Below are 13,679 nucleotides of genomic sequence, written 5' to 3'. Positions count from 1 at the left end.
CATAAAGGTTGCAAGCTCACTGCCTCATTATTTTTAGCTATACTGCAAACCTGAATCCTTCTATCAAGGAACTTGAAATGCGAAAAAAAGAACTGCTGGCATGTTCTCTATAACCCTCATCTGGCAATCAGAAACAGAGACCGAAAGAGAGAGAGAGAGACAGGTATGGTCAGGGATAAGTGAACAAACAATATCAAGCAGGGCTCCAAGGCACGATAAATGACAGACTTGCAGGTTACTTTTCCTAGACAACTTATTGCATATCCTTAAAATCTTTTATATTATTTTTTAATTAATTTATTAAATTTAGTAAGCTCATTAGGCACAGATGCATTTTTTAGACATAAGCTAGAGGCACTGGACTGATTAAATGAGGTGTTTAAATTCAGTTTGCGGAAGGAGACTGAGGAAATCTAACCTACAACTAAAAGACAAAACTAGCAGCTCTTCACAGCCCTAATTCTCTCTGCCATACTAACAGATTTGACCATCATTTATTTAATCTCTCAACTGTAAATAGGTGCTGCGATTATTCGGGCAACTTTCATTTTAAGCAGACATTTTCCTGCACTTGACAAGTGTTTGTGTGTATGTTTGTTTATGGTATCCACACAACTTTTAAAATAATATCTACAAGCTGCATACTGGTTTCAGTTTGAAGATAAACTAGCAAGAAATCCCAATCCCTATGAGCTACACACTCTCTAGGGACCTAAACCTTGTCACCACAATAAACAGAATGTGCTGGAGGGATAGATTCCTGTCCCAGAGACTTCCCATACTCTGGAACAAACTACCTATCTATATCAAACAAAGATCCTCATTAGCACTGTTCAAGAAAAATCTTGATGATTGGATTGGAGATAGTAAATTCACCCCAGGGATCACTTCTGTGGCTCTGCTCGACAGTGGCACAGGAAAATAATTTTCTTGGGTGGCAAAAGCCAGGGTACCTTTTGGCTAGGCTTATATAGGCCCTAGGGCCAACAGCCTAGTACATACCTATGAACCTATGGAGGATGATAAAGACCTGCACTGCTCTATACTGCTCTCTCTAAGTTCTAGTTTTCAACCCTAGTCTCTGCCTGTTGTCTGAGGGTAGCTTGTGTGTCCTTGTATCAACAAAGGTTTTGTTTCAGGAATCCAAGTTCCTCCCCAAAACATGCTACTTATATTTAATGCTTATTCTAAACTGTCCCTAGCTTTGTATTGCAGAACTTTGCTTTCATCTCTATATAGCAGAATCTGGCTCAGTGAAATGTATCCATTTAACAGAAAACAAATTAAATCTGTGAGATTTATCTAGTTGCCAAAATGAGATCAAAGGGAGGTGTGAGTATCTGTATCTTAGTTTTGCCATGCTGAAGGAAGCATGTAGTCTGTAATAGGCACTACAAGACAGAAGGATTTTGGGCAGGTCACTAATCAGAACCAGCTTATTATGTGCTCGAGAGGTGAATGTTGAGAACACATAATAAAGAGTTATGATCGGATATTTGATCACAGTTCTTTGTGGTGCATAGAGCTTTATCTGTTCCATTATTACTAGTGACAAAAAAAAAAGAAAAAGCATAAAGTGTTTTTCTGACTTTCAAAGCCATAAAGTACCTGGCAAGTGTTGTCAGAAAGACAGTGTAAGACACTGCATTATGTTGGAAAAAGTCAGGGATGCATTACTGGTGCAGACAGCAAGCAGAAATAAGTCTGTTTTTTATTCTGCCACTGTTGCTTACGGGCCAGTACTGGCATATTTAACTACTGAGCACAATACCTGATCTTAACAACTGGAGCAGGAGGTGCTTAACATTTGTTAAGATCAGGTCTTGTGCTACAGAAGCACTTAACTGATTTCCCTTGTTATGGATATTAGAGCAGAATCATTGTGCTTCATGCACCACAGGGTATTTAAGAACATTACTACTCCTTCCCTTTCCCCAGTCCTAATGTACTTTCTCCTGACCTATCCTACTTCCCTTCCTGCATTCCAGTAGGCCTACTGGACATGGGCACTCTGAACTAACATCGGGTGGCATGGTGCCTGGGTAATTTTTTTTTTTTTTGGGCTAGGCTTGTAAAGGCTCCAGGGCCATTAGCCTAGTACACACCTATAAACCTATTACCTACCTTCTAGCTTCACCTTTCAGTAATTCCTTAACCTTCTAATGTTCTTTCATTCTATTCTTACAGTACTCATTACTTGTTCAAGAAACTATGACTGAAATTTATTACTAAATACTCTAGTCAGAAAGTGTTTTTACTGTGTCCCAACTTACTTATTCTGTCATATATTCTTCATGCAGTATTACGTAACATACACATTAGGAATTTCTCTTGTATCTTGTATATAATGTGTGTTAAGCTTATTGCTTCCTATTATTATATCCACAAATTGTAATGCTGTTTTTTTATCTTAGTCACCTTATTTTTCACACTATACTACAAACTTTACTCCTGTGTTATTATCTTAGTCTTTGTAACCAATGTGAATTTGTAATTCTGTTTAATATGGTACTCTGGAGCTTTTCTCCCCCGAGCCTCCACTGAAATTGGGCTCATACCCAGTCGGACTTTCCCGGTAAACAAATATCAAATAAATAAATAAAATGAAAGACATTTTAACACAGTGCACTTCAATTTTGCTGTCTATTTTGTTTGTCTTAAAGGACTTTTAACAGTAGAGACATATGCAGTTAGTTATACATTTCTGTTTTAAAAGTCTATATAAAATAAAAGTGATTTTTGACATCAGATTGCAAAAGCAGGTGAGCAATGCCTACTCAAATCATCCAATATAAACAAGAATTAATAGGGTCCACATTCTGCAAAGGCTGACAGCTAATTAAAGCAGAACACAAGCTATATTTTGCCCAACACTACCACCCAGTGGTCAAATCTCATAATACAGCTGCAAAAGCTCAAGCAGTTCTATAAAGGGTAGAAAGAAGCAAGCAAATTGCTACTACTACTAATAATAATAAACTGTACTTACTGTAACCAGATTCCTTTTCAGTAGGCTGGTTAAAAAGAAAGACAGCAGTTATGATGTTGCATCAAAGGTTATAGCGGAACTTTAAATGTAGCTTTATCAAACACATCCACAGTCAGTTACAAGGATTATAATGTGAAGGGATACTTTACAACTAAAGCAGTAATGAAAGTGCCTGAGTCTACTTCAGACTATGAAAAAATATGATATGTTAAATTAAATTCAAGCATTAGCAAAAATATTGCCACTGTGGTCAGAAAGTCCTTCTATGTGGCACATCTCATTACTAAGGGTTTTGCATCCAGGAAGAGAGAGGTCATTGCCTCCCTCTACTCTTCCTTCATTAGGCCAGACATCGAGTACAATGCCCCATTTGGCACGTACCTCACTAGACACCTGCAACAACTGAAGAGGCTGCAAAAGTACATTACAAAGAGGATCCTGGGCCTTAAAGATTTGTCCTATATGGACAAACTCAAAAAACTCCCAACTATTCTCTGTCTCACATTGCTTACTTAAAGGCAATCTCTGCTTGACTTACAAAGCCATGTAGAAATCCCAATCCCTCCACACCACATGCTCCAGAGACCTCAACCTCATTACCACAATCAACAGAACATGCTGGAGGGACAGGTTCATAACCCAGAGACTGCCCATGCTATGGAATAGACTTCTCATACATGTCAAACAGAGCACCTCACTGGCCCTCTTCAAAAGAAATCTTGATGAATGGATGGGAAATAGAAAATTCACCCCAGGGATCACTCCAGTAGCTCTACTCGACAGAGGCACTAGGAAATAAGGTTGGGTGGCACGATGTCAGGGTAATCCTATGGGCTAGGCTTGTACAGGCTCCAGGGCCATTAGCCTAGTACACACCTATGAACCTAAAACAGTACACAAATGCAGTGAAACAGTAACAAAAGCTTTATAAGAGTGCACAATGTAGTAGATTAGCTGTATAGCATAATTATAAGCATTAAAGAAGTGCAATTCAATGAAATCAATGTAAGAAATAACTTATTCTGCTCTTGGAGTCTTAGAGAATTTTTTCTTTGTCCCAGTGATGAATCACCACTCAACAGCCTGGTAAATACAAGCCTACCATATTCCATTAAGCATTATATACTATGGTCCTTAACTATACTCATGTCATCATAAAAGCTATAGAATATTTTACATAAAGGATTAAAAATGTCTTGGTGACTTGTGTCTAATTAAAAAATAAATCACACTTACCTCATTGATTTTAGCATTCAAATTTGCCATAGGATCCTGAAATAAACATCAGATAAATAAAAACTGATATATTATTTAATCTGGATTCTGTTTTTATAAACAATTTTGTGATAATCAGTTTTGGGTTATTTGTCAGCCTAGTTTCTAAAACATAAAAATGCCTGATGTCCGAGAAAGGTAGCAAGAATATGTTACCATATTTGGTTAGTCCAATACACTGCAGACACTCTTGGAGCTAATGGAATGCATAGTTAAATAAACAATGAATGGCATACATAGTTGTTAAATAAAAAATGTGTTATGTCCTGTCTCCTAAATTATCAGCAAATACATTTCTGTTTCAGAACTTTGCTATCCAACATTTCTATAATACATTTTACTCTGGTTCTACAAATTTGCAGGTAAGCTAGGAGTTTATAAATAGCATGTCACAACTGTCACGCAGAGTGGAACTGTATCTGAACTGATGACTTTACATTGCGACATGGAAGGAAATTGCCTCCTTTTCTTTTGATAGCTTCCTGGTCTTCTGAATTTCTACTCTCAGCTTTCCTTATGTACTTTAGTTCCACATGTGGATTGGACATATATCTGTTCTGTATTCTGCACACACTCTTTTTGAAACACTGGCATTCTTCTCTGACTCCATATACGCCCTATTCTTCCTGAGGTACTAAAGCTCTGAGCATTTTCTTGAACTTATTTGCTTTCTTTCCAGTCAACCTCCAAGGCTATAGTCTAGTCCCTGTTGATGGCAGAACCTTCTCTGACCATTGTTTGAGGCTGATTGCAGCCAGCAGCAGTCTACTCTGGGGTCTGTTGGTTTCATTGAGCATGACTTTGCAATCTCCAGCTCTAATCCAATGTCTTTTCTTTACTACGAGGAAGTCTGCCAGAGTTGCAAGATGACAACTCTTGTATATGATCTTGTGACTGTCTCTCTTGATAAACCATGTTTTGACTACTGTCAAGGCATTTGTCAAACAGAAGACTGTCCTTTCTTTATTCCTGTTGTCCAACTCATGTGGACCCAACAGTCCTTATATCCTGTTCTGTCTGTCCATTATGGGCATTCAGCTCCCCATTTATCAACACCAACTAATTCTGCCCAACTTTAACTAGTAGGTACTACATTTACTGTCTGAATGCACTCTTATTACTCAGAATTACAACTGCTGTGGGTCGTTAGCTAACATTGTGAACATTGAATTACCTTTACACAGGGCTTTGATTATCCTGAGTCTGTAACTAATTCTGATGACATCCCTTACTGGCTTCAGAACACACTCTCTCTCTTTCTCTCTCTCACCGCATTTCCAACACCAGTTCTAGCCTGTCTTCCACTCAGTAACTCCAAGCCATGTAACTTTTCTGCATTGCCCTTTCACCTTGTCTCCTGGATACACATGATGCTCACTCTCTGTCTTACCATCATATCTTCTACTTCTAGGCTGCAGCCTTTCAGGGAACTTACATTCATTACTACTATCCTTGGTTCATTTTAAGCAGGTTAATTGGTTTTACATCCGGGTATCTCTCAACAAAGCAATCCCAGGTAACCCAGGCTAGACAACTGGACACTAAGAGCTACTATACTTTAGGCACACACTTGAACATATGGATGTATAGACCAGTACCAACATTACCGCCATTAGTATGGATCCCTGGTGTTGTCAGAATAGGCCGGGATCCTCAATCCATCTATCTCAATGGCAAACACCCATGCCCACTTTTGGTGGCATTAGTCAACATAACTAAATTGCCTTGAGCCAGTTTTTCATACTTTTGAATGGCTAGCCCTGACACACTGCACAGTCTGTGATCTGTCTTCTGTTGTCTAGTGGATACTGCACATTTCAGTTGACACCTTAAGCAGTTGGTAACACCTAGCATCTATGTTAATGCCCACAACTCTGTTCAGTTTGTGGGTGTACTTTGCTGGAGAACCTCTCAAGTTCAACTGGGAAGGTTGCATTTGAAACCAGTACCTTCCTTAATGTATAAACACACAGCATTTTTTTTTTGAAGCTGAGAGAAGTCCAACACTGATATGGGAAAAACATTTAAACTCTATACAGACAGAGACTGGAAGTCAGGTAGGAATCCTGAATCTTGCATCTCTGAGATAAAGACCTTAACCATTCTAGCAACAATGTCATAGGATCATAGGAGTTACAAGGTGAATGAGTCATGATGCCATTAACGTCTTGACAGTACTTACTTTTAGGCTTTGCCTCCCTTTTCAGAGGGCCAGGCTAGTCATTCCAGGGGTAAAATAATGAATATCAATCTAGCTGTCCACCTCCTTTTTAAAGGCAGACATTGTGTCACACTGATTAAGTTAAGAGATGAAGTTTGTTCCAGATAGAGAGCAGGCACTGCATGACAAATGTATTCCTCCAACTTGTCTTAGTTATTGGTTAGAGCAGATTTAAATCACTGGTCCTAGTGTTAATAGGACTGTTTGACTTTTAGAGGTATAAGAAAACTCTTGGACTAGTGGAATCCTTATAGCCTGAGGCACAGATCACCCCCACCCCCTACAATGAGTCTAAATGACTGAATACAGAGATAAAGTCTACTGCCTCTAGTGGTAGCTCAGGTCTTCTTAGTTCAAAACCTCCTGGTTCTTTGCAATTGTTTAATATGCTTACTACAGCACATCCCAAAGGTAGCATTGTATCAGTGATAGATCTGATCAGTTTGGTGTTCAAGGAGCTCAGGATTTCTTTTGATCTAAAGAAAATGCCTTTTGTTATGAGCCATGCAAAGTAAAATGACTTCCTAACTCCTTTGTAAAGTGACAGTCAAATGTGAAGGCATTATTTACCCAAGACACAGGTCTCTCACTACCTGTTCATTCTGATACAGTCTGTTATCTATACTATAACTTGAAGTTAGATGTTGCTTACCAAATGCTGCAATGATGCACATTTTAGCACTGAGTTTGAGCCCATTGTTGTCCACCAACTACTGACTAGTGTAAGCTCATTTTGAAGTGTTTGTATGTCGGAGAGAACTTGATGATGGCATCCGGCTTACACTGATCTGTGAACTTTGTTAACCACAGATCCTTATTAGATATATGGAGATCTGAGAAGTAGCAAGCAAATACCAGAGGTCACATCAATCAACTCTGAGGAATTCCAATAGTCATCTTCATGCTCTCGAAGGATGCACCTCCAACTCTTATGGTGTGAGTACTATCCATAAGGCATTTGGTTATCCACCTGACCATGGATCGACTTGAAGCTCCTTGAGTTTGTTTATTATATTTGAATGTGATATGGTACTGAATGCCTTGGGATGGCTAAGGTGTATGGAAGAAAACCCTTTTGAATGAAAAGGGAAATAAATATATGTAGTACTGACATTGCTAGCCATAGTTATCATTAGTATTATTATTGCTATGTCAGTTATTATTGCTGATGTCAGTAAGTATTGCATGCACAGTGCCATTGCTACTGTGTCTTGATCGCCTTTATTAATTCTGCCTTCATATCCATCCATCCATCCATCCATCCATAACCCAACCCCTTTTTCCCATTTTTGGACATGGAGTCAGGGTGTCACGTCAACAGTGACAATCATCTAGAGCCATACTGCCTTCATATATTGCTGTGTGTTAGTCTTAATATTTTGTGGTATATCATGTAACGGCACGTAACAAAAGTACTGAAAACAGAGGGCATAAAGCCGTGCCATTTAAAACATGCGTCCCTGTATCAGTAAAGGGCATGCAATTCTGGTTTCTTTTCCTAGAAAAGAGGCCCCTGGAATATTCAGAAACAAGCATGGAACCTTAAGAGTGGAACACGAGGCCCCAGCTGCTAAAAATCTGCCTAACATCTGAACGGAGTATACAGACCAAAAACGATGGCATCGACAAGTAAATTGTTGGGGCTGGATGCATAAAACTATACACCATTCTGCTTCCTGGACACTAAGGTGTCAAGAGGTCAGAAAGGAGTGATAAAGTCACCAGATGAGAAGACAGTAATGGCTGCAGCACCTTCCTGCTCTCAGCTGTGCTGTTACCCAAATACATTACATACTGTGGAAAATAAACAGCTACAGCAAAGGCTGCACTCTATCAACAGCAGAGAACAAATAGATCCTACACCCTCTCTGCTCTCGGAAGATACAGTAAACGCCCGGCACCCATGGGGATTGATACATGCTGGATAACTGTAGTTTCTGCTTACTTGAGATACTATTAAAAGCAGGCCTGACTAATACTGCACGCTACACTATTTGTTTGGTTTGACTTGTTCTCAGGTTGCAGAGAGAGGGAATTTATTCCTATCTTCCTTTTTAAAACTCTAAAAACATAAGGTATGTTTCTGCGGGGACAAAACAGGAAGTGCAACACATGAAAATTGTACTGTACTTCTTCGATTTTTTTGCTGGTTGCTTGAGTTCCAGTTAACTGTGAGTTTACTGTACATACTTCAGTGAAACTCTTTCATTTTGTTCACACTTTAAGAAGCGTCAGTCAGTCAGAGACTTCAGACTTTCAGAACTCATTTGCTTCTTGCTCCAGTTATACTTAGACTCCTCTTTGCTGCCCACTGACAAGCAGACAGATGCTGAAAGAGCTTTGCTGAAGGACTGCTATAGCCATACATTCTGGAAAAGGAACCAAAGACTGTGATATCACACCATGTTTATTCTGGGAATGGCAAATACAAAAGGTAAAGTGGTGTGTGCAAGACAAGGGCATTTACCCAGGATTCCCTGCTACTGAACTGGACTTCACTCTACAAGAACAGCCAGGGCTGAAGGAGTCATCTTCTGTTTTGTGGATCTCCCAAAGACAGAATAGATAAAAAATGCAGGACTATTTCACAATGCTCATCAAGGACTAAACGTCTCTTAAGCATGGATTCTTAACTCTTGTTTGGACTGAACACTTGTGACTTTTATGTTGCATGCTTTACCACACTTCCAGAAACTAATGCATGTAATTTGATTTTTTTTTTATTTTCCTGCTGTACAGCAAGTCCACTTTTGTCAACTGATGCCTACTCAAAATTAAGATAACAACTGATGTCTTATTTGCTAATAAATTCCATTTTTATAGTACAAAACTCAACTTAGTGCATGCAAGCTGTTTTAATTCTGGCTTTACTATAACCTACAATAACAGGATTTGTTAAGGGGGTCAAATAGGTATTGAACCAGCTTATTCTCACCCACAGAAAAATGTATAGCTTATAATATAAAGTATTACAGTGCCTTCTTTGTGGAGTCTGCATGTCCTCCCCCCGGTCGTGTGGCATTCGAAAGACGTGCGTGAATGGGTGTGTCTTCGCTGAAGGTTGGGTGTCAGGCTGGCAACTCAGCACCATAAAAAAAATCTACTGCCAATCATTAGCGGACCGGAGTTCTGCTGTGGCGGCCCCTAACCGGGAAAAGCCGAAAAGACAAACAACATTCCCACTTAATTGTTCTAACAAATGTACTCTGTCTCAACAGCTTGCCCACAGTCTGCGGCCAGAATAACTCTCTCAGAGAGGTTCACTAGATTTATCAGACAAGATTTATCTATGATAAAGTGAAAGTGTTGGGGTACAGTCTGATAAGATTTTGATACCACAGTTAATTAGGTTATGATATGATCCATGGCTCTGCATTAGAGTAACAGCTCTGTAACTCTTGGGGACAGCTGTGGGGACAACCTTGTACAGTGACATCCCAACAGCTGTGCACTGCACCTGTGGAGCAAACCCATTTATGTGGCTCAGGTTAAACAGGAGGAGAAGGCTTGTTTAGTGCCATCAGGTAGGCAACTGGGTATGTTGTCAGGCCCTGTGGGTGAGGTGTTCTTTGTTTAGGATACCACTTTCAGTACATGTTCTTTCATGATGGTTTGCGGCTTGATTGCATCCCGGCTTACATTACGGGGTGAAGATGGCACTAAGTGTATTTGTCAGTATGTTGGTGATACCTGCTGGATTGAGGCAGGCTGTAGCATTATGAATATGCCCTCAGCAGTGTTGGAGTATCATCTTTTTTATTTTCCCTGACATAAAAGAAGGATTTGTGGTTGTCTTTGCCTTCAGTAGCTAGTCTGTGTTCATGAAATGCCTTTGATTTTCTGATGTACTTTTAGTTTCCTATAAAGCTATTTGATGTTCTCCTCAATTTGAGGGTCTTTGGTTCTTAAGTCCTTAACAGTGAACCTTTACTCTCTGCTTAAGATATACTGGTTATGTCATGATGTCATTAATACCCCCCCAAAAAAAGTGAAAACGGTGGGTGTAGTGAATTAATTTATTACCATACATGAAGATTTTACATCATCATCATTCTCTTTCGGCTTTTCCCGTTAGGGGTCGCCACAGCGGATCATCTCTCTCCATTTCTTCCTATCCTCTGCATCTTGCTCTGTCACACCAACCGCCTGCATGTCCTCTCTCACCACGTCCATAAACCTTATCTTAGGCCTTCCTCTATTCCTCTTACCTGGCAGCTCCATCCTTAGCATCTTTTTCCCAATATACCCATCATCCCTCCTCAGCACATGTCCAAACCAATGCAATCTCGTCTCTCTTGCTTTGTCTCCAAACTGTCCAACATGAGCTGACCCTCTAATATACTGATTCCTAATCCTATCCATCCTAGTCACACCAATTGCAAATCTTAACATCTTTAACTCTGCCACATCCAGCTCTGACTCCTGCCTTTTTGTCAATGCCACTGTCTCCAACCCATATAACATAGCTGGTCTCACTACACTCTTGTAGACCTTTCCCTTTCACTCTTACTGATACCCGTCTGTCACAAATCACTCCTGACACTCTTCTCCACCCATTCCACCCTGCCTGTACTCTCTTCTTCACCTCTCTTCCACATTCACCATTACTCTGAACTGTTGATCCCAAGTACTTAAACTCGTCCACCTTAACCAACTCTACTCCCTGCATCCTCACCATTCCTCTACCCTCCCTCTCATTTATACACATATATTCTGTCTTAGCCCTGCTGACCCTCATTCCTCTGCTCTCTAGAGCATATCTCCACCTCTCCAGAGTCTCCTCAACCTGATTCCTACTCTCACTACAGATCACAATGTCATCTGCAAACATCATAGTCCACAGGGCCTCCTGTCTGATCTCATCTGTCAACCTGTCCATCACCACTGCAAATAAGAAAGGACTCAGAGCTGATCCTTGATGTAATCCCACCTCCACCTTAAACGGATCTGTCACTCCCACTGCAGTCCTCACCACTGTCACACTACCCTCGTACATATCCTGTACATTATGTACATGAAGATTTAATATATATATATATATATATATATATATATATATATATATATATATATATATATATATATATATATATATATATATATATATATATATATATACCTATATGGTTTCACTTCAAAACATCGAAAACTCATAACATCTAATTTCAAAAAAGTGAGACCATAACTTAGAAAATTCAAAACATCTAAATCTCATAACATTGAATTTCACATCAAAATACATAAAATTGAGTAGTGTATCATCAAACATGTAAGTGTTATAGTTTATTCTGTTAAGCTTTATATAGTGTTTATTATGCCACTCTGTACATGTTTTTAGGCCATACAGGTAAGCGATTTAGACATTATGTGTACATTAGTCCAACACGGCAAACTGGCAAGATAAATAAAATAAAAACTTTAATTCAGAACAGTAAGCACTTTCGCGGTGTATCAAACCACTTCATCAGACTGATCCATGAAAGTACACACTAGGTTTAAGTAGTTAGCATAAAATCAATTAACACCATCATTAAAAACATTTTAAAGAAACAGTCTCCAAATAGTATAGCGTGATTAAAAACATTAAGAAAAAGCTCATATATAAAATAAAAACTGACAGAAATACAAAACATTTAAAATCTCAGTGTTTAAGTGGTCTTGCCTTTAAGAATGGTTTTAGTGAAACAACTTCATTTAAACCTGGTTCTTTATCTGCATTCAGTGACAGAATCCATTTATGTTCAGCAGATTCTGTCCTGTTCCTAATATCCCCACCTCAAAAATTCTCTGAAATTATTTCCAGCACCAGAAAGCTAAAGGTATGGTCAGCACCAAAATTCATTATATGTTTAGCAAGGGCATTTGTATCTTTCTTATTTTTAATGTCCCTCTGAATTTATTTATGTTGGCAGTTTGCCATGTTGGACTTTGGTACTTTTGTTCTTTTTTTATCTGGATGTTTTTATTGGACCGGTCCATTCTTATTCCTGGTGCTGTGCTTTTTTATGTGTACATTCTCTATGGTGAACGTGATACAGCAGGGTTAGAAAATTTACTTTTTCCCACTGTAGTGCAATCTCAGAGTTGGTATATGTAATTTATGGGGGGTGTGGGGGTGCAGGGGGGCTTGCCCCACTGCAGAAATATAGTAAAAACTGTGTGGGAAGTTATTATATTTGCTTTGTAGTTTTCAATGTTGTGAGATTCGATGTTATGAGATGAGTTTTAGATGTTTTGAATTTTCGATCTTATGGTCTTGCTATTTTGAAATTAGATGTTATGAGTTTTCGACGTATATATATATATATATATATATATATATATATATATATATCTATACACACATACACATACACTGCAGACAACACATATACAGAAATAACAGCTTACTCAAAATCATATACTAACATAACCACAACCAGTGGAAAAATAGCAAAATTCTTAAATCAACCTCACGTGTCCTGCAATATCATCTAAATATGACAAATGGGAGTTACTGAACCCTGATAAGAGAGGTAAAAAGGTTAGACAGTTAATAATTCATGCATGGGTTGCAATGCCCCAGTTGCTGACGTGCCATATAAATCATGAAGCAGCACATTAACTCAAGGGAGATGGAAGGAGGAGGGATGCTTACAGAGCCATAGCTGGAGCCAAGTGCCAGTCTGTAATTTGGCACACCTCAGCACTTAGGGAGCAAAAAAAAAAAAAAAAAAGAAAGTTTCATTCTCTTACATGATACTCCTCACCTGGCTCCATGTCCAGGTCAGATCTGATGATATGCCTCAACTCTAGGAGCCTGCTGCATGTTATACCACTCATGAACTATGCTTGTAGCAAACAATCTGCTGCACATTATACCACTTATGAACTACATTTGTGGCAACTAGTCTGTGGCACGTTATACCACTCATGAATTACGTTTGTAGCAAGCAGTCTGCCACATGTAATACCACTCATGAACTACATTTGTAGCATGCAGTCTGCTGCATGTCATACCATTCATGAACTACATTTGTAGCAAGCAGTCTGCTGCATGTCATACCATTCATGAAGTACATTTGTAGCAAGCAGTCTGCTGCATGTCATACCATTCATGAAGTACATTTGTAGCAGGCAGTCTGCTGCACGTTATACCACTCATGAACTATGTTTGGAGCAAGCAGTCTGCTGCATGTTATACCACTCATGAAC

At 39.1% G+C, this 13,679-nt stretch overlaps 1 protein-coding gene across 7 annotated transcripts in view; it reads right to left on the bottom strand.

Annotated features, from left to right (window-relative positions):
* The window catches only part of PTK2B (protein tyrosine kinase 2 beta), a 2,401,727-nt gene that overhangs the window by 60,606 nt on the left and 2,327,442 nt on the right, over positions 1-13,679 (bottom strand). For all 7 annotated transcript variants that reach the window (XM_044062346.1, XM_044062339.1, XM_044062341.1 and 4 more), the window contains 2 exons: positions 4,226-4,261; positions 2,990-3,014 (listed from right to left, as the gene is read on the bottom strand). In XM_044062346.1, the coding sequence (XP_043918281.1) occupies positions 2,990-3,014; positions 4,226-4,261 (61 nt within the window). The remainder of the gene's footprint in view (positions 1-2,989; positions 3,015-4,225; positions 4,262-13,679) is intronic.

This window comes from Protopterus annectens, chromosome 2.part1 (genome assembly GCF_019279795.1).
Source record: "Protopterus annectens isolate FY-2018-M chromosome 2.part1, PAN1.0, whole genome shotgun sequence".
Taxonomy (NCBI): Eukaryota; Metazoa; Chordata; order Ceratodontiformes; family Protopteridae; genus Protopterus; species Protopterus annectens.
Note: the sequence above shows the minus strand (reverse complement) of the source record. Positions and strands in the feature narration are given on the sequence as shown.